The sequence below is a fragment of the Phalacrocorax aristotelis genome, chromosome 3 (genome assembly GCF_949628215.1).
Source record: "Phalacrocorax aristotelis chromosome 3, bGulAri2.1, whole genome shotgun sequence".
Lineage (NCBI taxonomy): Eukaryota > Metazoa > Chordata > Aves > Suliformes > Phalacrocoracidae > Phalacrocorax > Phalacrocorax aristotelis.
The window spans coordinates 84,671,927-84,698,439 of NC_134278.1; the positions used below are offsets into that span (position 1 = coordinate 84,671,927).

Sequence of the window (26,513 nt, forward strand, 5' to 3'; positions counted from 1 at the left end):
AGAAGAAACGTCAAGACTGTCTCTGACTTGTCATCTTTATCCAGATCCTGCAATTCCCTCTCAAAAAACCCACTTCGTAATCATTCTCACAGGAGTGATGCAACTCTCCTCAAACCAAGAACATCTTTAGTGAATGCCACAGTAACTCCTGTGGGATGATGTAATCTTCTATTTAGTCTATTTGATTTCAGCCTTTGGTCAATGAAGGAACACGTGACTCTACCTATGCTTTTTGACAGGGTGGCTGCTCATTGGACTCCTAATAAAAATTCCTGTAATTTTAAAGGTTTGTCTTTAAGAAACTAAAAAGCTCCAGCAAACAACCACTTATTGCTTCAGTGCTTTCTGTAACTATCTCCTGAAACAGGGCATTAGTGCTACTCTTACTGTGTAGGAACACTTTCACACCTGCTGGTTTTCTCTCATGCCCTCTTCCATCCCTGTAACACATATGGCTGTGGTCAAATGGTGCATGTTTATTGGATCAAAGTTTTCTTGGACAGGAAACCACACTGGTGATACCGTCTGCATATATAGAAAAGTAATTATACTACTATGTTTGACATTTGTTGACATTTTTCCTCAATGGCAAGGAAGCAGATGAACCAGATAGAAGAGGTCTAACTAAGCACCAGTTAAGCTGAAATGTGTTGTCCAGTTAGGACAAAAGGAAAACCACAACTAACTAAATTAACAGCTGTAATATGACAATGATTTTAATTATCTAAATTTAGGTGATTACAGTTTCATTAGAGTTGTCACTCATCACCATGTACCAGTACTTTAGGGGTAGCTACAAAGGAGATGGAGACTCCCTTTTTACAAGGAGTCACACGGCAAGGACAAGGGGGAACGTACACAAGTTGCTCTTGGGGAAATTCCGATTGGACATGAGAGGAAAATTTTTCACAGTGAGAACAGTCTACCGTTGGAATAATCTCCCCAGGGAAGTGGTTGACTTGGCCACATTGGACACTTTCAAGAATTGGCTGGACAAGGTGCTGGGCCATCTTGTCTAGACTATGTTCTTCCTAGAAAAGTTGGACTAGATGATCCCTGAGGTCCCTTCCAACATGTGATTCTGTGATTCAGAGTGTATCAGGGCCTAAACCTGCATTAGACACCAGAATATATACAGAGAAGCCAAATATAGTCAGATCCCAATTATCTATATAGATTTCTAGCAAACTTATTAACCATGACAAGATCCAAGCACTGTGCTGGCTCCATAAGAAGAATCTGCTATAATCTAGTCAGACTTCTTAGCTCAGGTTTCGAACTAGGTAAATACACCTATGCAGCTTCCGGCAACAATTTATGGCTGGAAACAATGTAGCTGCTTTCACATGGCAGAGAGCCAGAGCTGGTAAGACATCAGACCTAAGCAGACAAAGGCAGCTCAGTCTCCACGGATAACATTCACTTTACTGGAAGCACTAAAAAGCCCAGAACAGAAAACAGAGCGACCCTGGCTGAAGCCGGCCAAGACCTGGCATAAAGAATGAACTAATAAATAAACCCAGCCCAAACTGGCTCCAGTGCAGCCTGCTGAGCATCCCATCTCTGTACTTCCCGATATGCTGGGTTTAGAGCACTGGCTGGTTTTCGGCACAACACTGCATGAACACACTTGGGCAGGTCTAGAACTATGTCGTGGAGTTACTGGCTTCTTGTTCTTGCCACCATTTTAATGCCCTAATTAACATGTCAACTTACTCCAAGAATCTCTCTTTCTGGTTACCTGTCACACAATTATACCCTTCTCCTTAAAGGTAAAGTGAGTTCACAAACACTGTTCTTCAAAGACTGCTAACACAGTAGAGGGAGAGGAAAAAAAAAAGGAGACCCCTCACCCCCCATTTCCAATATTAAAAAAGCCAACGAAAAACCCTATGGAGCATTACATATGCATTAGATGTCAGAGGATAAGCCCAGGGACCAGACTGCAGAAAAACTGTGTAGACATGTCCCAATATCTTTCTATATTCAATAACCAAAATTACATCTTAGTCTTCATTTATGTGCTCCTTCTAATGGGCAGTGTCTCCTGATTAACACAATTTGGCTAAACCCAATTTTTTGGAGTGGGGTACTCTGGCATTGACTCTATGTATAGTTGGAACAACAGGAAGACAAGAAATTCTTTGTACAGCAAACAGATTGAGCAAAAACAGTTCTAAGTTTAGAGGAAAATGAAAGAGCTGAAATACTACAACAATAACACAGCAATGGGAGGCAGCTCTTGAGAGCACAAGAAAAAAAAAGTTTTCATTGAGACTGTCAAGCTCTCAAGTTATTGAGAAAAGGGTCCGGGTTAAGATATTACATTCAAGAGGCTCACACAATACAGTGTCCTCAACAGCTGCTTATCAGGAGGGTCTGTCCTTTCATTGCCTCATTACTTCCATGCTCAAAAGCTTTGGCCCATAATAGAATTGAGCGTTGTCTAATCGTTAATCAAGACAAAGTAATGTATGAAGAACACGCAAAAACTGCCAGATGCATTTTACCCATAGATCACAATATGGCTATCACTTAAATTAAGAAAATTTAATCATTATGAAGTTTTGCCGTAAAGAATAAAACTAAATAAGCATATGCTCCAGTAGAAACTTAGTAAGTTCATTTTTCTTGAAAAGGACCTTTTAACACCTTTAAATATAACATACCTATGTGAGGTAGAGAAGCATGGGACTTAGAATGTGAATCAAGCAAATGAGACAAAAATCAGAGAGAGCTTATGGATCTCCTATGCATCAAGTAATAAAACCAGATGTCACACTTCACAATTTAAGTAATTCCTAAATTAGCATCCGAAAGAAAATAGCCTTTTTTAGCATGATGTATAATGTTATTTATACCAACAGGATAACTTTATTGAAGAGTTCCCATAACATCAAGCCTGCTACAAAAAAAAAAAAAAAGAGAGAAAACTCTCTGATGTGATCCAGGATCAACCACAAGGGAAGCAGCCTTGCAATTCTACTAACATACCACACATCTCTACATCCCCACAGACAAAGTAATTTCTTTTTGTCATATTTATGTCAACCTATAAGGAAGGAAACTTACAGACTGTTGCTCGCTGTGTACATGAAAGATATTTTTTTTTAACATATCACATGCCAGCAGTCTGCAGGGACAGATAACCAAGGAAAATAATCCCCCCATTTTGCAAAGAAGAATTTGTTACTGCAGGTTTTGAGGTAGGAACATCTACTTTTGAACAATAACTTGGTACTTTGACCAGATAAAGGCTGAGAAGAAGTATTACCCTAATTATTCCAACAGAATTGCCCTTCCTATTAACTCAGAACCAAATACTGGAGAGTGAACTGTCTTGCAGGTTTAGCAGACCTGTATGCCTCTGTAGTCCCAAACTGGGAAAACACTGTAGATTATACTAGAACTGGACACAAGATAAATGTATACATAATTACAGTAACTGAAACCTAATTTAAAACACACAATATAAAGTTGTGGGTTCAAATTTATAGTTCTATTCACTTGTAACCTAACCACCAGCATTAGCCAACTTCTAAAAAAGTTTTATTAACATGACTCAAGGCAGCAACTACAGTCAAAGCTACTTTAGCTTATATGCATGATTTGGAAATGTGTTAATGAAAATGTTAGTGTGGTTCATTTGCTTAACTATCTCGCATTATACTACATTTAACTGTATAGGTTATTATACTTTACCATTTTTCACTGAATAATACTGAAACCAAACCAGCAGGAATTCCTAATAAGAATTTTTCAGTTCTACGTTAAAATCAAATGCACTTGCTTTAGTAATTTTCCTGTAGACAGAGTTTAAATCATTTTATTATCCTTTCCCAGTTAAGACGATGACTTCTTCAGTAACCTGGAGCTCATTATATCTCAGAGACAAACATTTTGCAATGACAGACCAAAGCTTCCATAAGCCTTCACACTTAGAGTGACTCAACTGGAGATGACTATCTGGAAAAACTTACTGGGTTAAATTAGTGCTTCTCACTGAAATAACTGTTTCATATAGTAAACAAACTATTTTCCTAACACAGTAATACTGTGGAAGCACCATGTTGCCTACTCATAACCCCTCTGCTGACAAAAATACTACTGTTGGAACTGCTGTTGTCCATGTTTGCAGAAGTATAATTAACTGTCCTCCTCTAGGATCACTACTGGCAAAATGAGCAGTGTTTCTATAGGAAATGTATAGTCTAGTTTGATAAATACATACATAAAAAAACCTGATATGTTGATGCAAGTTTCTGGCCTCCTAGGTTAAAGGAAAAAAAAAAAAACTTTAAAAGACCAGATTCCTAAAGGCTCCAGAGGTACATGGCAGCACCAGGCTCCTATGACACAGGAAGCAAAGAAGGATAAGGCTCAATGGTCATAAAAATACTTATTTTGCACTTAAACCAACACATTTGCCAAGAACCAGAACCTTAAAAAAAAATCCCACAAATCGAAACAAGACCAAAAATCCTTCCCAAAACCCAGCAAAACTCACAAAACCCCCCAGAAAACCTGTCTTCAACCAGAAGCTTCTAACCCTACCTCAAAATTACTTGGAGATCATACAGAAAAGCCGATAATCATACAGAAAGCATCAGAATCGATTTTCAGAGACACATATCTGCTTAGATCACACCACAGTACAGCTTATAATGCACTTCTTTCAAAGCACAAAGCTGACCAACAGTAAAATATGACTTCTGACATATGTCTCCCAGTTCTGTGGGTATTTAAATGTATAACTTCTGAGAATAATACTACTTTTCCTATTAACGCACTCCTCATTGACTCATACAAGATCCCCTCCAGAACAATCTGGGAACCTACTTTTTTTTTTTTTTTACACAGCCTCTTTTTTTTCTGTTATCCTATTTTAGTGTAACAGTTATATATGTATCAGTAGCCCTCTCAAGTTACTATTTCAGCCAAAAACAGCACAAAAAAGCACAAAGCCCCCAACAGATTTTTTTTGAACTTTGAGCATAGCAAGATGGAAGTTCCTACACTCCACGCTCTGTGCACCAGATATTGCTGATCAGTGCACCAGACCAGGCAAACCAGAAGTACCTGTTATGTTGTTCAGTGCTGTACAAGTGAGACACATGCCTTCTTGCAGAGGAATGACAGGAACCACTTACTGAAACCTGTTACTAACCTGACAAGTGACAATAATTTTTCCACTGTCATTCACAATTCTAGTAGTGGGCAGATACTGTATAAAGCAACTCCTTCGTAGCTGAATATCAATATATGCACAAGAAATGTATCAGGGTTGCATATCTTAGCAGGCATAAAAGTGAATTGTACACCTCGCTGACCCATTCAAATATTTATTAATTTTTTGTTATAGTCCATAACATTACATAGAAGTATACACCTTGATTCACATTTTTAGTTTTTTCTGCATATATCTGATCATATTAGCAATGGACAAAGCTTAGCCAAGGAAAGTTTTAAGAGGATGTGAACCACTAGCCATTATGCTGTAGAGCCAGGCCCAGCCTTTGCATTTCAAGAACTGTTTAGCTGTACGCATGTAATGGTTTAAGCTCTAAGTCTTTTTGAACATTTTGTTCTATTTAGCTTGTCAGTAAATTAAACCAATATAATTTAATAGCATACCACCAGACAGGTACATACTGCAGCACAGTAGCTACAGAGACAATCCAGGTGCTGTTTGTGAAAGCTGTCAGTTGAGGAACTGAGAAAACAGACATGCCAGGAACATTTAAGCTAGGGCTTAACATTTTGTATTTTTCCTTCCTAAGTTATCTTTAATAGTTAATAGCTCTAACAGCTCTATTCTGCAGTAATTTGCTAGTTAGCCTAGGCACAACTTTCACAACAACCGAGGTTTTTTGTGGGTTTTTTTCCCATTTTTGGTTTTGTTTGGGTTTGGTTTTTTTTAGGATTGTCAACATCTTTGATTTTCACCTATTGGATACTATTTTACACTGCATACTATTTTGAAGAAATTCTGAGCTAAAATATTTAAGTTTTAATCTAACTTCCTATATCAAACAGGAACTAATGCTCTACTTAATTCACAGGTTATACAAACCTTAACCTGCTATAGACTTTGGTCCTTAATTTGAACTTCATGCAAGAAACTAAGGATTAAATACCTTCTTTTAGCTAAGCATAGTGACTTCTTAAGTAAATTTCTAATGCTTGAAATAACCACAACAAGAGGAGAAAGAACCCAGCACAATATAAGCTGAACATCCTCTAAAATGCGTGCTCTGCATCTTGTAATGTTCTACCAATGGAACCAAGATGGCAAACGAAAGAAAGGCCTTCTGCAAAGCAAGGGCCTCTGAGCAGCGTGTCAGAAAGAAATTGGTTTTCTGCTTCTTTTGATGGAAGATGCTTTCAAGTCAGGAAATTAGAAACAGGTGTGCCAGAGGGCACACACACATCCATGCAGCACACTGAAAAACACGCGTTTTCAATTTTCAGACATGAAAGACTCCTGTCAAATGGAAGGAGAAATGAAAATCTAGCTTTCTTTCTGCAAGCCATAAGCAGAGAGCTTATGGAGCTTTGACAAGCTGCCGGAGCCTGTCTAGCTATTGAAACATACAGTACCTCACCAAAAAGTGTTGGAACATGTTTTAAAGGACTACAAAATGGAAACTTGCATTACTCACATTCATTCAAGAATGGAAAAATTAATCTAGTTTACTCCATTGCCAGAGTATGACGCTTCTCTTTTCAGAAGCTAATTATAGAAGTTACAGGTTATCTCTATTTTATTATCTATTCCATGCAGCAGAGTCTGAACCTGGTCCTGTTAAGCTGTTTTAACTTTGATGTTGTTATTTTGAGTTAAATAGTAGTGCCTAGAAAAGATGTGCTGGTTAACAAGTTATTTCCTAAATAACTTCTACTTATGCCTAATGGAAACACAGTGAAACCTGTATTTCAGTATGCTCTGGTTGTCATTACCAGCATCTCTACAAAGAGCCGACTAAAAACTTGCAAGCCAATGATTTTAAAAAACAAAATACAGTACAATAAAAACATTTGGCCAGTAAGATACTGATACAGTTAGTTACACATTAAAATAAAAATTTAAAGTAATTCTGGAAAGACAGAAAATGTTACAGTCTAGCATAATGCACTACAGTACTAAATTAAAGTTGCGTAACATTTAGCTTTCTGTACTGCTATCAGCTGCTGCATCTTGCTTTCATACTAGCAGGGGAAATTTTTACCTTACTGACCTGCTGCCAGGAAGAACACCTGCAAACAAAGTCCTGTCCGATTCCTAAAGCATTGATCCTAGAGGGATCAATGGAGCACTTTCTTGTTGCAGACAAAATTCTTAGATGATTTAACTTCCAAACCAATAAACACCTACTAAGAATATGCAAATGGAAATTTTCCAAAAGGTTGTAACTTCAGTAAATTTGGGTTGGTTTCAAAGACAAAAGACAAATTCAACATCCAGACAAACTGTGTCTAAAGTATCTTCTCCAAGGAAAGGTGGGGAAACACTTTCTATATATTTAAGTTTTTAATATGGGCAAAATTAACTAAAAGCACTCTGAAGAACAACTCATCCAGCTTTTATAAAATTTTCCAGATAAGAAAAAGGCTAAAGAGTTAAAATACGCCAAATGTATGAATCCTTCACTTCTAAATAGTGGGAAACGCCAAGTAACTCCAACTATTTAAAAAATCTATTTGTTTCAATTATCATGAACAAGAAGAATTTCAGATATATCTCAAACAGAGGTTAGAATGAAGAAAAAAAGTAGCTCAATTGAAAAGGATGGTTTTTTATGTTCTTGTTTATATTTAATATATTTTGGAAGATTAATTTCAGTTAAACTGAAAAGGAAAAAGAAAACTTTTGCTTAGGCCTTCACCAGAAGCTTTCTTGCTATTAATCTCTTTGTAAAAATGCTACACCTTTCCAAACTACATTGCTCTTGTCATATAAGCTTCTAACTTTCCGTAAGTGTTAGGTGTTAGCTAACTAAATATATACAACCATTTTCTGCTAATCACAAAAAAGTTTAAGACAAAAAGAGACTTCAGTTTGCCACCGTCTCCATTTCACTTTATCCTTGCACCATTTGGGCAAGGCATGGCAAACAGGAACAGGACTAAGTGTTCACAGATGGAGACAGTGCTGCACGGCTGACTGCTGCCCCAGGTTATGAACACACTGCTCTGTGAGCGGTGGGCCTTCTGCAGACTACCACTTCTAAAAAGCTCGTGCAACTTCATGCTTACAATATATTATTACATTAAGTCCAACTAGAATTTCAGAAGGCAATAAGCACTCTTCAGTTGTTGGCACCCATCTAGTTCTGCTTCAGAACAACCCTTCCGAAGGCAATTCAGACAACCATTCTGTGGACAAAACCCTCAGCTTTGAAAACAGTGGCACTGTGTTTAATTGACTTTTTCTTAACACTACCATTCCCACAGATGATCTCTGCCTATTGCTTCCTCTCTCTTCACATACCCTTGTAGTAGTAGTGAGTTAGTTCAGACACCACACGCTACAGCACTGTCCAAATGGCATCTGGACACACAGGCTGAACTCGACAGAAGCATTAACTTTAGAGGTAAATACTGATCTGTCTGGATATAGACCTCTTTCTTCCTTTACCCTCTGGTTCACTGCAACAGTGACTTAACTCTTCTCCATATCCAGCTGCTTCATCTGTGAAACATTAAATTACCTGTTATTCCCCAAATCTTACAGGACCAGACTAATTATGAGAGATAATACATATTTCTGCAGAGAGATTAACTGTATCATAATATCTGTCTCATAGTGTAGCTCAAACAATCAATAGAGGATACAAGATTTGCATGTGAAATTCCCCTGGACATTTGGCACGTGGACTCAGAAGGACGCAGGCCAGACAAATGGCACCTGCCCAGGTATCGGCAGTCACTGGATTCCAGCACAGCCACTACTGCCCTCAACGCATGGGGATTACAAAGCCAAAGTCCTACATCATAAGTCAACTTGCAGTAAAGCTTCCTTGAAAAATATTTACTCCATTGATTTACACATCACTGTGGTTCCTGGCAAAAATGAGTTTTCAAGTAAGAATCTACAGTTCAGTGTCTTCCAAGAGGAGAGAGGGAAATGCTGGCTGAGAGCATAAGCTCAACAACCAATTTAACAAGCACAAGCCATCTCTCTGTAGGTATAATTTCCTATTCCACATTACCTGTTTCATTTTGCCAGCAAAAGCATCCATGAGGCACACAATGGACTGGAAAAGAACAGATATGAACAGAAAGTGAAAATTTGAGCAGAAGGTGATGGGGGAGGAAGAGCAAATATGTTTGTTTTCATGTTGATAAGGATTTTGAAAACAAAAGAGAACCCTCCTTGAGCAGGGGGCTGGACTAGATGTTTCTTCTGAGCTAAACAATACTGTGATTCTTCACAAAACAAAATATGCTATTTTTTACTTCAGGGAATAAAGCATCATATACATGTACGTATATCCAAAAGAGCTTTTAACATATTTTGATATAATCCCTAAATTGCCTTTATGAGAACAGAGGCCACTGTTTTTGACCAGAGACCTTATCAGTCAGTCCTTTAGGATCTTGGTGAATTCACCAGCCCAAGAAATTGGTAGTCAGGCACATTCTGCTTATCTACACAGGATACATATTATCTCTGTATGCATTCCTAAAACACTGCTGTTATCTGTATCTGATTTTCATTCAGTCAGGAATAGACTCTGGGCAGAGGAGAAGAGCAAGACATCCTTGAAATACTTTTCCCAGACTGAATCTTCAACTATACCTCAGCTTGGGTCCATAAATCCAATATTCCTGTTATTTTCTTGACAAAACACACCTTCAGGCTCAGTCTTCAAGTCCAATTACATTTTTTTTAACACACTAAATTGTTGTGAAAGAACTCAATACATTTAAAGATTCTACTCCTTTTTCTTAGGATTATAAATCATAACTAGGTCACATTTAAATTCTCCCTAGGACATCACGTCACTGTACCTTTCTTGTATCAAATATTCCCCTCAAATGGATTCTAGTAAAAGCTGGAGACTTTCCAGCCTTGTGGTACAGAATTTCTACATTTTGTAAATAATGCAAGACCTTCTATCTTCAGAAATGCAATATTAAAAGGTTGGCTGGTTTCAAATGGCCAATACACATACAGAAAGCACACCACCCATGCATGAAGAATGGATAAGTATGCTTTCTACTACCTACTGTTGTAAAGATGTAAAAACGAATGCAACACATTAGTCTGAGTCTCTACATTTCCACTCAAAAACCTCCACTTATAATGCAGGAGGCTGTAGAAATGCAGCTAGCTTTTACTGTAAATTTTGTATTTATTTTTATATTTTATATTTAAGGTTCTGTATATCTGAAGAGAATTATTGGTTTTTCCACTTATCTCCTAGGAAAATCACAACCCTTACCCAGTAGTATTACTTTTGGCACAGTTAGTAGATGCATATTCACAATCATCATAGATATTCCAACTGGGGAGGACAATCAATGTCACACTTCATATTATTTTGAATGAGAATATATACAAAGTCTTTGATTCCCATTATGTTTAAGAAAAAACAGGACATGTTCCCTTGAAGTACAGCCAAGAAACAGACTATTGTTTCTCTTGCAGTCAAGTTTTGTTCACAAATGTTTTCCCTCCAAATAATACCCATCCTTCCTGTGTTTACATTCATATACCAACAAAAATAATTCAATAAAGAGTTCCAAGTGGCCTTATGAATATGGTTTTGACCCTTTTTTGGGGGGCAGGTGGTAGAGGTGCTTAAAGGGGAGGCTGTTTTGTTTTTGCCTATCTGCATGTGCAAATGTGTACACACATGCACACACAAGCTTTTTAAGACCAAAGATTTGGCTTCTTCTATGTTGCTCCAAACACCAGTTGAGCTGTTACTTACATTTATGTTACATAGGGGCCACTAGTAATGCTCATCTCATTTAACAAGCTTTCACTCACTCTCTACCATCATTCTTGGATGGAATGGCACTTCTATTATGTTGTTAGAAGTCACAGATAAGATTTCCCAGGTCTCTTAGCTATGCCTGCAACATTCGCTGAATTTCTTGAATTTTAATCCTGGTTTTGAGATACTACAAAATTCCTGTAATGTTTATCCTTCAGTTGCCGATAAAGTCACACAACTGTTTTGGTGGTTTTGTTGTTTTTGTTGTTTTTTTTTTTTTTTTTTAAATATTTAATATAATTCAGAGTTCATACGCTGAAATGTCTCCAAAAATCGACACCAAAAAAGTCAGAAAGATTTTACTTGTTTACACAGAAACTGAGAGACTGAGAGTTACAGACTAAACCTTAAATTCCAGGCCTTTTATATTCCCAGTTGCTCCTAAGTTCTTAAGTCTCCCCCAACCTGTCTTTAGAAAATCTTCATCTTTTGATTTCAGTTGTCCCACCCCCGTTGAACTATATCCATAAGATATGAGTTTTACTATATCCTGTATTTTATAAACCATTAAGTCACTTTTTCTAAAGCAAAAAAAAAACCCCAAAGACAGCGTGGCTAAACAACAAGGCCAAGAGTCTGTTAGAGGTAAAATACTGTTAAAAAAGTTGAAGTCATGCCCAAACAAGTTCAGAACCACCACCTTTGGCACATCCAACATAAAAGACAATAAAATGGCCAAAGTATTTGAGAAACAACTTGCTAAAGGCATAAGAAGTTATACCAAATCCTCATTGAATATGCAAAAGCTGGAAGCCTGCCAGCATCCACACGGCCAACAGATGATCAAGATGCAAAAGCATGTCTTCAAATAATACATAACCATTTGTTGCGGTTTAGCTGGCAACTCAGGTCCACACAGCTGCTCACTCACTCCACCATCGGTGGGACAGGGGAGAGAATCAGAAGGGTAAAGCTTGTGGGTTGAGGTAAGAATAGTTTAATAATTAAAACAGCAACAAAAATGCAATGGAAAGGAAAACGATGAGAGGCACGAAACCCGGGGCGGGGGAAGGGAGAATGAACCACCAAAACAAACTGCATGTGATGCAGCCGCTCACCACCCGCCAATCCGACGCGCTAACAGACCCCATTAATATACTAGTCATGGCATCACATGGTATGGAATGAACATCCCATTGGCCAGTCGGGGTCAGTTGTCTTGGCTGTGGCCCTGCCCCTCCTGGCCTCTTGCCCACACAGCAGAGCATGAGAAGCTGGAAGAGTCCCTGAGTATTACAGGCACTACAGTGAAGAGAATTAACCCTTTCTCAGCCAAAACATGCACACCATTTAAAGCAACATGAATTTGGAAATACTTTTCATTAAGTACTTGGGCAGCGCCTTTTTTTTATGGGGAAGGTATTGAAAGATATGTCTCAAATTGAAGCTTCAATAGAAGGATTTTTGAACAAAATTGATAAAAATTCAAGTATAAAACCTACTGCATTGCTAAGTGTGGCATTTAAACTAACACTTTTCTTTTTCTAAGAAAGCTTCTACAAAGGTAAACAAGCAAATAGTAAGAAAAAACATTCCCAGCAAAATTTAAAAACTGGGCTTCTAAGTACAAAAATAAATGAGAAATCTTGAGAAAGTCATCCTGAGCTATCAAAACCAAAGATATCCCCAACTTATAAAGTGCCAATATCATAAATTGCTAGAAGCTTGGATAACACAGTGGAGATTGTTTTTCCCAGTCCTGTACTTTTCCCTGTAGACCTGCAAACACCCTCTGTGTCCATTATTACATTGCTGCCAATTCCGCATGGATTTCTAAGTCCAAGAGTTTGTATTTTGTATACTTTGGACTCTCCTTTCCCTACACTAGAGGTTTTCCCAAACCTGTTCAACCTCTTGCTTATCATAGCCTCCAAAATCCAAATATGTGAGCAATTTCATAAGTACGGAATTAAAATAGTTTACAAAACCTGGCCCCTAAAAATTGCTTGAAGGAAACTAATGCCAAAGAACACCCTTTTTCAAGCCTGAATATGGAGCCTGATATAACAAACTCCCAAGGCTTGAATTAGAATAATACCCCCAGCTATCACTAGAAAAAGTTAAAAAGCCTAAACAAGCTCAAATGCTAAAACCTTTTACTTCCGAAAGAATCTTTAAGTTAAAATTCTTTGGTTTAACATATATTAGTATTTAGACCTTTCAATAAAGCTTTAAGGGAATTATAGTTAAACTTTTCAGTCAAGTTTTTCTTTCTAATTCCAAACGCAATCTGATGAACCAGCTATTCTGTGAAGTCATTCAGCAATAAATATTAGAAGGCTACGCATACAGTACTCAATACACACAGCAACTGAAGCCTAATTTTCTTCTTTCCCACTCCCCATACAAAAGGAAAAAAATTCCCTCTAGAATAGGATGTGACAAATTTACCACTTAAAGGCAAATTAAAATGACAAGACGTGAAATTGAAACATTTAAATATTATATTATGAAAATCACTGAAATCTAAACTTATTTTAAATGCTTTCACTTACAGGTGTATATAAAATGAAACATGAAATGAAAGTGCACACAGAGGTTTTTATTCATACGTAACATGCAAGTTGCATTTGTTGTTTTTTTGTTTTTTTTTTTTTTGTTTGTTTTTGTGGTTTTTTTGGGGTTTGTTTTCTTTTTTTTTCAATATATGTCTACACAAAACCAATTTGGAAACTTATGAGAGGCAGGTATAATCACGATTTCAAATACAGTCTATGCTGATTTTAGGTACACTAAGTGACAACACTTATCTTCTCTTAGGAAGCACTGTCAATCTTAGAGCTTTCCAAATCACAGCATCTTCTAGAGTTTAGGCAGTATGTTTCTTTTCTAAAAATGTCATCCAACAACATATGTTAACATATTTTCTTGCTAAGCCTTAGCAAATTCACCTTTTGAATATTTGCAGATGTTTATGACCCCATTCCCTTCTCCTGTTGTGATCCAGCCAAGTTATAAGTTTCGTTCTTTCCAGCTTTCCTATAATTTAATTTTTCGATCCCTCTACCCCTTAACTAACTTCATGGTTCCCACTGTTGGACGCTCCTATTTTAAACAGGAGTCAGGCATCAATATAGTTTAAAACTGCACTAAACAAATTACATTATAAAATAAAACATTATGAGCTTCTGAAAAATGGAAAAAAAAATGGTATTGATTACAGAAAGGTCTCACTTCCTGTAAAGATCTCTATCTTTCTCTCCCTCACTTTAAAGGAAACTCAGAAACAACAGTTTAATTAAACACCGCTAGTCTGAATTTCAAATCATTGAATAAACAGATGGCCATGCTTCACAGACTGCCAGCAGTCTATTTCAATTAACAGGGATTGGTACTAATGTGATATCATGGAAGCGAAAAGATTTTAACCCAAGAAATATAAATATAAATATATTTGTGTGAGATAGTCATAAGTAGTACGACATTGAAGTATTTACCACTATATAAAATTGGTACCAGCAAAGAGAAAAGAGGCTTCTATTTAATGCCATCATTAAACTCAGACATCTCCTTTAACTATATCAGGATGCTTGTCTGTACTTGCAGACTTCAAATCCAGCTGACGTTGTAAAGAAGTTTTTAAAAATTAAACAAAGGTGTCCTCCTCAACTTTTCCATAGAAAGTCTCTAATATTGGACTTATACTTACTAATTATTACCATCCTGAATACTGCAATACTTATATATATTTGCTGACACAGGTAAGCATTTATTCAACTAAAATCATTACGGTGTTCCTCTACTAGAAAGATCATCTGACAATTCTGCATTCAGTAGGACTTCTCTTTGCGAAAGTACTTTGCTATTACTAACATTGAACTTAAGGGTGAACAGCTACACAAATTTTCAAAGCACAAGATGGACTGAAATATAGGGGAAGCTTTAAAGGCATACGACTTCAAAAACAACACAGGATACTTCTGATGCTCTTCAGCCTCTGTCACATTGTAGTTCTACACTCTGTTACCTTGCTCCCCCCATTACTTCTGTAACAGGACTAACTGCAGTAATCTTGGGCATATAGCTTACATTAACTAAATCTGAACTCAGCCAATTTTTTTTCACCTCTCCCTATACTGAACACTGATAGCTCTCACCATCAATCAGTAGTCCAGATCATAAATTTCGCATCCTGACATAAGCATTTACAATAAAGCATTAGAAGGAGAGGTTTTTTGTTTGGGACTGTTCATACAATCAGGGGAAAAAAAAAAAGATATTAAATGCAGTCCTTTAAACTGATTTAATGTGTGAGTTGCAAAGGAAAAGCATCTCCTGCATAACTTCATCCTAAAGCTTTTGTGTTCTACAATATTCACCTGGTATTGTGTAACAATACAGTTACCTTTTCAATGTCTGTTCCTGACAAGTTAAAAACATCCTGGCTTACATTCTCAAACTTTACATTGCAGTGTGAGCCATCTTCCCAGTCATCTTCTGGTTGTTTTTTGAAGGTTTTCTTTTTCTTTTTAATTTTTACTATTTCTTCAGTCCTGTTACATTTAGTAGATCTGTCAACAAACTTGTTTTTACAACCGTTATCTCCAGTGTTCAGCATACCAACTGATAGAAAAGCTCTGTGTGACAGCTGTCTGATAGGTATCAATGAACAAAATACTTTTGTGTATCCAGGATCCCAAGACTTCTAAAGATAAGAAGCTATCCTAATTCTTACATTACTTCTACAACTTCTGAATAAATATTTTCCAAAGCACTTATTCTAGTCATTTGGGTTTACCTTTCCCCCTTTCTTTTGAGATGAAAAGAGAGGTGAAGAACAAATTCACTTATATATTCACTTAAAATAGTACTTAAATATTTTAGGAGAGAAAAATCCAATTTTGTAGCATTTTTGTATCAAAGGGACCCTCTAATTATCTCACTCCTTTACAGAAGGTTTCCAGTCACTGAAGCATACTGTTTAACACAACATTAAGCTTACAACCACACTTTACAGGAGGACAAGTCCCTTAATACATAACAGATGGAGTACATACTTTTGGTACAATACAAAAATCTTCTGAACAGGAAGAAAGTTCAGATGGCTATTAATTTGGGTTTTTAAGTAAAATGACCAATATAAGCAACCAATGGAGATTAATTCACACATTTCAAGTAAATACTGACATCTTATGTTTTATATGTAAATAAGTGATACACATGTAGAATGTAATCTGGAAGTAATGTTAATATTTTATTTCACTACTCACATAAATACTTCATTTAGAATTTGTAAACTGATTGCAGAGGAAGATAGCAACTTTTTGAAATATTTATAAAAGTAGCAAGTACCTGAAGTACTCACAGCAGTGGAGTAAGGGGTATGAGCTCCTGTATTTTCAGCCCAGCAGCCACAACCATAAAGAGCTGCCTAAAGAAAGAAGTGCATCTCATACATTTAAGTATACAAGGGTTTTGGTTTGATCCCCTCCCTTAAAAAACAAACCAACCAACCCAACACACCACCAACGAACACAAACCCACCCAAAAGATCCAACACCAAAAAATAAAGAAACCTAAGAAAAAAAAGAAAATCGTAACAGTCAAAACTGCAATTCCAAACCATTTTGCTACATCTTCTTTTACTGTTCTTCAGAACTGAGTGATCATCATACGTATGGTATTCTAACATAGCTTTACAGATGAGGGTAGTACAGATATCAAAAGACAACGTAATTCCAGCTGTTCCCTATTTATAAATGGTCCCTTTCACTCCACTATTCCAAAAGAAATATCTTAAATATATTTCAAAAGAGAACTGTTTTTAGGACAGCGTCAAAAGTCAACCAAAAATACAGCCATACAGCAATGGAGCATGACATTTCTGATGGCCCTCAAAATTCCCATCACCTAACAACAATAAGGAATGCCTATACCTTATGTGTTCTTTTAATATCTTTGTCACTTCCACCAATTCACAAGGTCATTTAAAAATTAATTAGGACAGCTTCCCTAAATATTGATGAAAACTTTAAAAACACTAAGCATTTAAGAGACTATTTGTGGTATTAAAGAGGTATTTAAGCACAAGAAATTAACTTATTAATAGCTCTGGCAAAAGGTAACTAACTACAGAACAACTTCTATCAATGTTTTGGAACACTGATAGAGGACGCTAAAAACAAAACTTGCATTCCAATACAGTGATAATCCCTTCAGAGTCTAATGGGAAGGAAGGGACAACATCAGTTTGCTATCACAGCTCTTGCTTAGCATCACAATTGCTGAACAATCATTCCAGCTGAAAATGTATAATCACCTGACCAACTCTTCCAGGATGCTTCAGTGCTAAACCTCCACTGGAGACAGCAGCAGCAACATTTCCTTCTTGGTCAACAACAACTGCACCAACTGTATCCAATGTTCCTGAGTCATTCTCCTGCAGGACACACAAACACAAGCAACTACTAAAAACAGTATATTGAAGTCAGATTATACTTCTTGGGAGTGTGCAAACTAACACGCACAAAACCAAGTCACAGGCCTATTGACAAAACAGATTTGTTATCATGCATATTGTACCAATTGTGCTACCATAAATCTTCCCAGAATGCTCTCTTGCCTCAGACAGGACCTGGAAAAAACTTCCCTGGAAACAAGAAGGTAATAAACATCCCAGAATTCACCCTATGTTTAGATTACATGCCTTTACTCGCAAAACTGCCAAAAATGCTGTTTTCTTAGTGGTGGGCACTTTTCCACTAAGAAATGATTCAGCAATACATTCCAAAGATGCCATATCTAAAGGTCTTTCCCATAAGCTTTGAGATGGCATTTTCAGAGATTTTCATCTTTAAAGATATGTATGACTAAAAAAAAAAAATCCACAAGAAGCAGCTTACCATGTAAAGAGAAAATTCTGATATTCTGAGCAAGTCAATAAATAGAAGCCTTGAAAAGAAATATCCCCCAGGACAGATTCTTTCTCCCAGATGGTTCTCGGTCCAGCAATTTTTAGTGGCTTCCTGATTGAAACAAATTACCTTTCCCGTCCTCTGGGTCACTAGGAAAGCATCCTTACTTCCATTGCTTCCAAGGCAGATTTGATCCCCTAAGAGCAGGGGTCTTTTAGTACTCTTCGTGATGCAAGCTTTCTGCCTACTGTCTCACAAACACTTCAGCTGTCTCACCTTGCATCTTTCTGTCCTCCCGCTCTTCCTTAATACACCATGTTCACTCACTCTAAGGGAAAGAGCAGTTTTCCCCTCTCTGCCTAGGCTTGTTCTAGATCTCCTTCTCTGCAGAACACAGGCCAAGGCACTCTGACTTCATGCCCAATCACACACTTCTGATGGGACACAGCATGCAGGGCACAAAAAATAAAACCAATAACCAAAATCAATACATCATCCATCACATACTCCAAAGATGAATGCTGCTGTTGCACAAGCCCTCAAGTCTTTAGCTGATCGGTCATTCACTCCTGTACAAAAACTTACCTGTATTTAAAAATCCTGTATAAACTTACCCAAGCAAATAAACCCAAAGAATATTAAGCTATTCATATTAATGTATATTTTCTTGACTAGGATTCAGATGGACTAATAAAAAAAAAATCTACACCCAACTATTCAACTTCAAATGATCAAGTTCCCATCTTCTATTAAAGTTTCCTTGGGCACACAATGTCATTTGTCAACCAGAATTCTTAGGAGACTCACGCTGATGATACTCTGGCTACACTTAATTTAAGAGATAACATTTGAGTTAATACTGCACTAGTCCTTAAAAGGAAAAATATGCAATGTGGCACTGAAGTGTTCTACAGTATTTATCAAGCAACAGGAACTCCTAAGCAGGAGTGTCATCCTTGGCTTTTAACCAGAATAACAGTAAGTTTCTTCTCTTTACCTACACCTAGATCTTCCTGAACAAGTTCTACACTTGGAACCAGCACTAGTCATATTCAAACATACAGATGGATGCTCTAACAGTAAAGCAGAATAACTGCTTAGAAAAAGAGAAGTAAACTATAGCTCTAGGGTCTCAACTGGCATTGGAAAGAAGAACAAGTTGAAAAGCAGAGGAAGGTAAAAGCTAGGATCAGGGAAAGCAGGAGAAGGAGAGGCAAACGGAATTTTGAGGACTGAAGCAAAGGGGATAAGAAAAGAGCAAGTTCCCTTCCAAGTTGTAAAGACAAAAGAAAATTAAGCAACCCTTCCTTAACATCTCCTGGGCAAATGTATTTCACACCTCCCAGGACTGCCAGCCACAACCTAATTCAGGCACTGTTAACTGAGTCAGAACAATACTATTCAGTGGATTGAAAAGACCTTAAGCAGCAGAGCAGGCTGCTCACTGGAGTTGCAGACTCCCATCTTTGGAGGTTTTCAAGATCAGACTGGATAAAGCTCTGTCCAACATTAATTTTCCTAAGATATTACAATTCTTACAATTTCCTGTGATCTTACAATAGAGAAAAACTACTAACATGAAGCATGTTTTGCTGTCCATCCCCTGCCCCGTTATCAAAGGAAACTATACCCACAACAAAAAACTTGATTAATAGACAACTAGAGATAAGAAAATCAAGTCCAAAATTAGGATATGCCAGAATTAAGACCACCTGTGTAATATTAATTCATATTAAACCAAACACTTGGGGTTCCCATAATGAACGGAAATACATTTTAGAAGGCTTAGTGTGGATGAGTATGTTTTCCATATCATTTGACAGCAAAGAAAAAATGCTTGCAGCCTTCTTTGTAGCATCTGTAAAACTATTTGCTCAATCTGCCATCCATCTTCCACTTTAGCTCTCACATGCATAAAATACTTGCCTTCAGTAGCTATGTAACTGATTTCTTTTTTTAAAAGATATTTTAATCAAAAAACCACAAGCATTTGTAAGTAAATGTTGCATGGAAACTTTCTTCACCATTATTTCCTTTAAAAGATGATCTATTTCATATCAGTATTTGCTGTCAATTCAGTGGTATACTTTGCTTGCTTTGGCTTATTTTATTTTTAGATGGGGCACTTAGGAGGCTGGAAATGTCTTCCAAGAGAAGCATTTTTTTTAACCTGGCCTACACAACCTTCTGAAGGAAATCTGTATCACTGAAGCAAAGAAATTCCGTATCTTCCTTCTCAGTAATATAGGTTTGGGGTTTTCTTGTAATCAGAAAAAGAATCACTGCTGATGCTATATGTATCCTTACTCAACAAACTGAAAACCAGTTAGGACCAGTTCTATTCCATACCCAATGGGAACAACACGTCAGTTCTATTCTAGACCTATGTTTGCTCCCATTTCAACATTACTGACTTCACACACTTAAAAGTGACACCATGAATCAATTCTATAGTTCAGTAATAAAAGTCTTCAGCAGATGTAAACTGTACCAACAACCCAATTTCTGAACTAGTGAAGAGTTCATTGCAGTTTAACAAAGGTACTCCCTGCACCTCTCCTTACAAGAAGTCATTATGCACCTGAGGAATAATGTACCTGGTGAGACGACTTTCAATGTCACACACTTCAGCTCAAACGATATGAATTTAACATACTGTCAGAAGTCTAAAATGAGTCCAAATTCTGTATGGGTTCAACAGGGACTAAATGAGATCCAGGTTGCTTGCCCTTATCTTTTTATATATTTGAGTCATTAATTTAGCACCTTAGATTTCAACATTTTGCAAGTTCCAAAGGAAACTTGATTATTACTTGGTGATCTCTTAACAAATTCCATATCTGACTTGAGCTAATAATTTGTACTAACACACCCTTTGCAAAAGCCATTTGGGGGTTTAAACAATGTAGTATTGCAACCTAAAAATCATCTATTATGTAGATAATATTTTATATGGAAACAACTGAAAGTCAATGTCAAAAGTAAGACATCACATTACTGAATTAATTTGCACCTTGCAACAGGACAGGAAGTTAATTTCATGAAATTGTGGACCAAATATTCAAACTTAGCAAAGAACATGCATACAAAGCAGGAAGATGCTTTCTGCGCAAATGCAGAGTTCTATCAAGTATTTTAGAAATACCATCCTTCCCTTCTTCTGCACATAAAAAAACCACACAAGAAACCATAAGCAGTCATTTTACAAGCCCCAAATGAAAGAATTCAGTTTAGGAGAGTTCTACTCAGTGCCCACTGAAAGATATCAACGCACAAGGCCTTTTCCCTCTCGACCTGAGATTGTTCTGAAATTCCGTAAGAAGTAATTACTATTAAATCTCAACTCTGAGTATCATAACTGACAAAATGCAAAATTAATCAGATTGAAGCAGTTAACATCTATATGCTATTACCCAACTATGCACACAAATAAACTGGATTTGGTACTTGATGATAATTAGATTAAGTTGATTCCCCTAAACATATGGGGTTTTTACAATATCATCCTACTCAGAACAGGGCAACAGATAAATCATCTAGTATGTCCCATATTGGCCTTTTACAGATCAAGTGGGAACAGAGAGAAGCACAACAGTGGGCGTTATCTAGAAAATAATATATCAAAATTTAATATATTTTTGGTCTTAAAATCTCAGATTTGAGGTGTTCTTGATGGAGCACTTCTGCTGATTACAGCAGTATTTAACAAGGTGAGAGGCAGTCTTTAAGCAGAACTGTATTTATTAAAGTATTTTAAAAAAATACCTATAAATTCATCTAAGTCAAGGGAAAAGGTCACTATTCTGTGAGCACTGGGACTAATTAATGCACACCAACTTCTAGAAACATTTTCCTCTATGGCAAGTGACAGCATAGCATGATGCACTCCCACAGCAATCTAATCTTGACAAAGCATGCATGATGGGGGCAACATTCACTTGTTTGAAAAGGGGCATTTACGATCTCATCATACAAAGATCAATAAACAAGCCTAGCCTTTCCATTTTAATAGTTTGGGATGTAAATAGACATTTTGTCTGACCTCCATGTTCAAGACGAGGGAATTATTTCATACTGTATTCCACAGATGAGTTGTTGTTTTGCTTTAGTTTTTTTTTTAACTGGAATGGATGAGAAGTATCTAGATTTCTTTTCCCATATATACACTTCAAAATCCATGTAATACTTCTGAAGTCTAAAAGGTATTATTTTCAAAGACCATTTCAGCATGTATGTGGGACAGATTTGTTTTTTAACGAAAAGGAAACACATAAAATTCAAATTCCCCTTCAAACTGCAAGAATAAAGAAGACAGACACTAGGATTGCCACAGTTGGCTGCTACACTTACAATTACCCTCAACACAGCCATAAAAATTTGATTTGAGGAATAAGTTAAGTGATTAAAATTCAGCATATGTAATGGTAAGGATGCATACTGCTATGCATTGACTGCTACTCACCCAAAGTGTTCAAGGTGGAACTGGTTAAAAGTTCATGTGGTATGTTCCAGATGATCAATGACAAAAAATATAATGCACAAAGTACTTCAAAGAAAAGAATGTATTTCTGTGCAGATGTATTTTTTCTTTTCTAAATATGTTCACTGTTATTGTCTCAATACAGTACCTGAAGAACACCAAACTGCTGATTCCATACATGTAATTCACATTGTTGTGCACGAACTTCAGTACATGTATTAAACCAGATAAAAACCCAATTAGTTTTAATAAACCTCAAACTAAACAATGTTATAACTAGCCTATAAAAAACTAACCTATAAACACTAACCTATAAAAAAATTCACATGCACCAGAAATTCTTAGTGCCATTGTTATTCAAATCAAGGCATAGTTGTAAAAAAGTTTGTAATAGCAGAAGACAAATGAAAAATAGGCCTTTTAGCCAAATTCCCCTAAGCTATTTTCAATCGTAATTTCCTCTGGTAGAAGACAGTTTCACAGTAAGACGACAAACGTTTACTTCTGATATTTACTGGTGCTTGAGATAAGAACTTCAGAATGGCATCTGGCTGAATTAACACATCATAGCCAGTCCCCTATGAATATGTTTAGTTAACTCACACACAAACAAAAAGGATTTCTTAGCTATGTAAATCAACATATAAGTCACTACAACTTAAAAAAAGGTCTTAATTTGCACACCTTCAAAATACGGTGAAGGTATTACCCTATCTTCCTGCATGCAATCACATAAGCCTCTACAAATCCTACATTGGCTGAGCATTCCACTTACTTGGAAAGTAAGAGTGCATTAATAAGTTACACAGCCTAGTTTATCCATACAATCTTTAATAAAATTTATTAGATTAATATTTAAAATTCATTGTATTAAAGTCTCTTTTTTAAGCTTTGTATAATTTAACTTTTATTGAAAAGTAATTTTAAAACGATATGTTGGTTTTTAGCTAGTGACATTTATGAGCAGCTACAACTTCTAGGTAATTTCAGCCTGTTTTGGTCTGCAACACTGTCTCTTCACATAGGCCTTTTAGTTACAACTTCCATCCAACTTCATTAACATTCTACCTTGCTCTTCTCCAAACTTCTAAAAGACCACCAGAATTATAACACTTGTGCAGTACTGGCAACAGAGGCACATAAACTGAGCTGCAAGCACAGGGCTGAAGCAGGTGAGAGTCAAACTAGACAATGAAACATCTATCAAGTCCTGCTGAAAGGGACAGGTCTGCAGCTCCAGAGAAGCACAGCAAAAATTAGTATTTATCAATTAAAGCTTAACTTTAACAAGAAGATTAACTCTATTTATTCAGGTATTTAAATAGTTTTTAGACAATTATTTTTAAACCTTTTATGAGAGCTCAGCTTTGACAGTACAAGTTTTGGAATGACAGATCATGTCCCTCACCCTTGCTAAATGACCCTTTACTAGCTTAGAGAGAATTATTTATTTTAGGATTTGCTTTTGTAAAATTTGATTTTTTTTTTTAAATTTCATTTTGAAAAACCTAAACTTCCTGTAAGGCTGCAATTATCTTATACTCTGTGGATAATACAAGCAGCCCACATTGTTAGCATGGTTTGGTTTTCATCGCACCTCCATGGACAGGACATGCCCAGAAAGTTGACAAAACTGGTGTGTTATGTTACTAAATTACTTACCGGTAAGTAGAGCTCTATTTGATCACCTCCTTTACCTACCATCATTGGCCTTTGGGGGTCTCCCACAAGCGCTGCACATGACTCTGGAGCCCTTGAAATTTCAAATTGCAGGTTGGTAAGCTCATGCATTAGCATATGTTTCAAGCATTGACTTGCCCTGTATTACATGAACATCAACACTGTACAGAGACGCCTCCTCCCTCAGTTACATTTTAACACCATTTCACAAGGAGGTACATGAAGTTCTGTAAACAGGAAGAGTTCCAAAATTCATAACCTAATTTTCTCCCCCTCTGTTCTTATTTTCTTTACAGGTCTTATCTCCCTGAAAATAGAAAAATTTGAACCCTGCTAGGGAAAACTTCTTACCTAAGAACACAGAAGAAAAATGCCTAATTTATCACTGATTTGCATTTGCAGAGTCTACAGAGAATAAACTTTTTTTGCCATTCTCCGTGCTTTATACATTATTTATATCAACATGTGCAACTACACAAGGCAGTGGTCAGTCAGCTTACCAAAGCGAAGAGAAATGGCCACTCTGAAAGGACACAGGCCCCAGATAAAGTATAAGGCGTTTCATTTAATGAGCTATACTTTGATATTCAACAGTAAACACAAATACTGTGATTGACATTCTCAAATGGTAACAAAGGCTCTAAATTCTAATTAAGAGTGAGGGGGACAGAGGGCATCCTAATAGTTTTGTAGTACAAGTAATATGGGCCAGGTCAATGCTAGATGCATGCACAGATGCACATGTTTACCTACCTGATATTTCAAATTTCACCAATTCCAGCTCCATAATGCAGTGTGCTCAGGAAACATTAAAAAGTGGGAAACAGAGATCCCAAGCTAAAGAAAATGTTTCAGTAAATAATTATCTGTTTGTTTTTACATTTGTCATATTTCCAATTCAAAATGAGCAAAATATTTTTTATAGCACAAACAAGATACAAAGTGACAGTTTGGATTTCAAATAGCAAGGCAGAAAGTTTGAATTGCACTAAATTATATCATCTAAACATTAAGGTGGTCAAGGAGAAGCAGCTTCTGATGCTACATTAGTCTCATCTTATATACAACACATAATTAGCAATCAGCTGTAAACTTCAGATGACACAACAAAATTTTGAACAGAAACTAACCTTTTCATTTGATTGTCTTCTTTTCTTTAATTGCATGAGATCTGTTTCCACCTTTTCAGCCAACTCCAGCTTCCTCTTGTTCCTCTTAAAAGCTGCTAAACTAAACCCTACAAAAACATTTCAAAATCATTTAACTAAGTAAAATTTACTTAATTTAAACAAATATTAAGTTTACACTTTGGAGGTCACCCCCCCCAATATTTTTATTGATGCAAAAAGCATCAATAAAAAAGCCAACAACAAGGTATTTTAAGTTTCAGTCCAACATGTTTGCCTATTTTCCTAAATGAAAAAAGTTCTACTATTGTTCAGCAACAGTGATGGGTAAAATACCCAGTAGAAACAAGTCACTGAACACATATGGAAACTCTGTTGGTCTAAATATCTTTGGCAAAGAAGCAGCATTGCACAGGAAAGAACAGAATAAGCGGCTTGTGTTAAAACTCTTTTTGACTGCTGACAAGTAAATAGATACCATCTGAGCTCATTCTGATATCCATAAAATTAGGCTACTATTTTATTACCTTAATTGCATATCTGTATGTTTACCCATATATTTAAAGCCACACAATAGTCTAGCAATATTTTTATGTTCCATAATCCAAGACAGTCTAAAGACCACCTAGATCTTGAAAAGACAAACATGTATTTTCCACTCTAAGTCCCACATTCAGAAAGGAAGTACTCTCTAAAGTGGAGTAAAAAATAAAATTGTTATGCTTAAGAGACCAAAATGACATGTTCCCATTTTAGAAGCTTCAGTTCATAAAAAAATGCCATATTGACATATTTAGTTTAAATTAGTTTCACCTTAATATTATCCACAGATTGTCTTGACATCCCCTTTGAAAAGAAGAGGGGGGAAACATGTCTTTTGTCACTTGTTTAGTCATGCAAAATCAAGCTATTAAGAGGGCAGAGGTATACACAGGTAAGTCACAAATTCTATGAAAGTTAAAAAGCACAAGTTTCCTATTTAATCTATATGCCTTAAAAATGTCATTTTAAATGAAGTTCTGAATATAGCTACATCAGTATTATTCAGAATACTGGAACAGCTGCAAGAACAGTCTATGGATAAAATCAATATTGCAGAGCCAACAGAACACAAAGCTTTCACTTACAATTCTTTAAGTATACAGACAATGAGCATTTTACTTTTTTGAAACTTCTCCATGCAGGTGCCAAAATGACCTAGTGAACCCTCCTTTAAACCTGTTTTTAAGTACATAAAACTGGACCTTAAACTACCACAGTTATTCAAGTATATAACCTGAAAGTAATGCGAAATCTGGCATTTCTGTCCAAAAACCTAATGAATACCAGTTTCTTAAAACTGTAAACACATATTAATCTGCCATCA

At 36.4% G+C, this 26,513-nt stretch overlaps 1 protein-coding gene across 1 annotated transcript in view; it reads right to left on the bottom strand.

Annotated features, from left to right (window-relative positions):
* TASP1 (taspase 1) overlaps nt 1-26,513 on the bottom strand; it is a 90,507-nt gene that overhangs the window by 26,921 nt on the left and 37,073 nt on the right. The window contains 5 exon segments of the mRNA XM_075088248.1: nt 16,299-16,377; nt 17,266-17,385; nt 24,003-24,038; nt 24,040-24,093; nt 25,151-25,257. Coding sequence (XP_074944349.1) covers nt 16,299-16,377; nt 17,266-17,385; nt 24,003-24,038; nt 24,040-24,093; nt 25,151-25,257 — 396 coding nt within the window.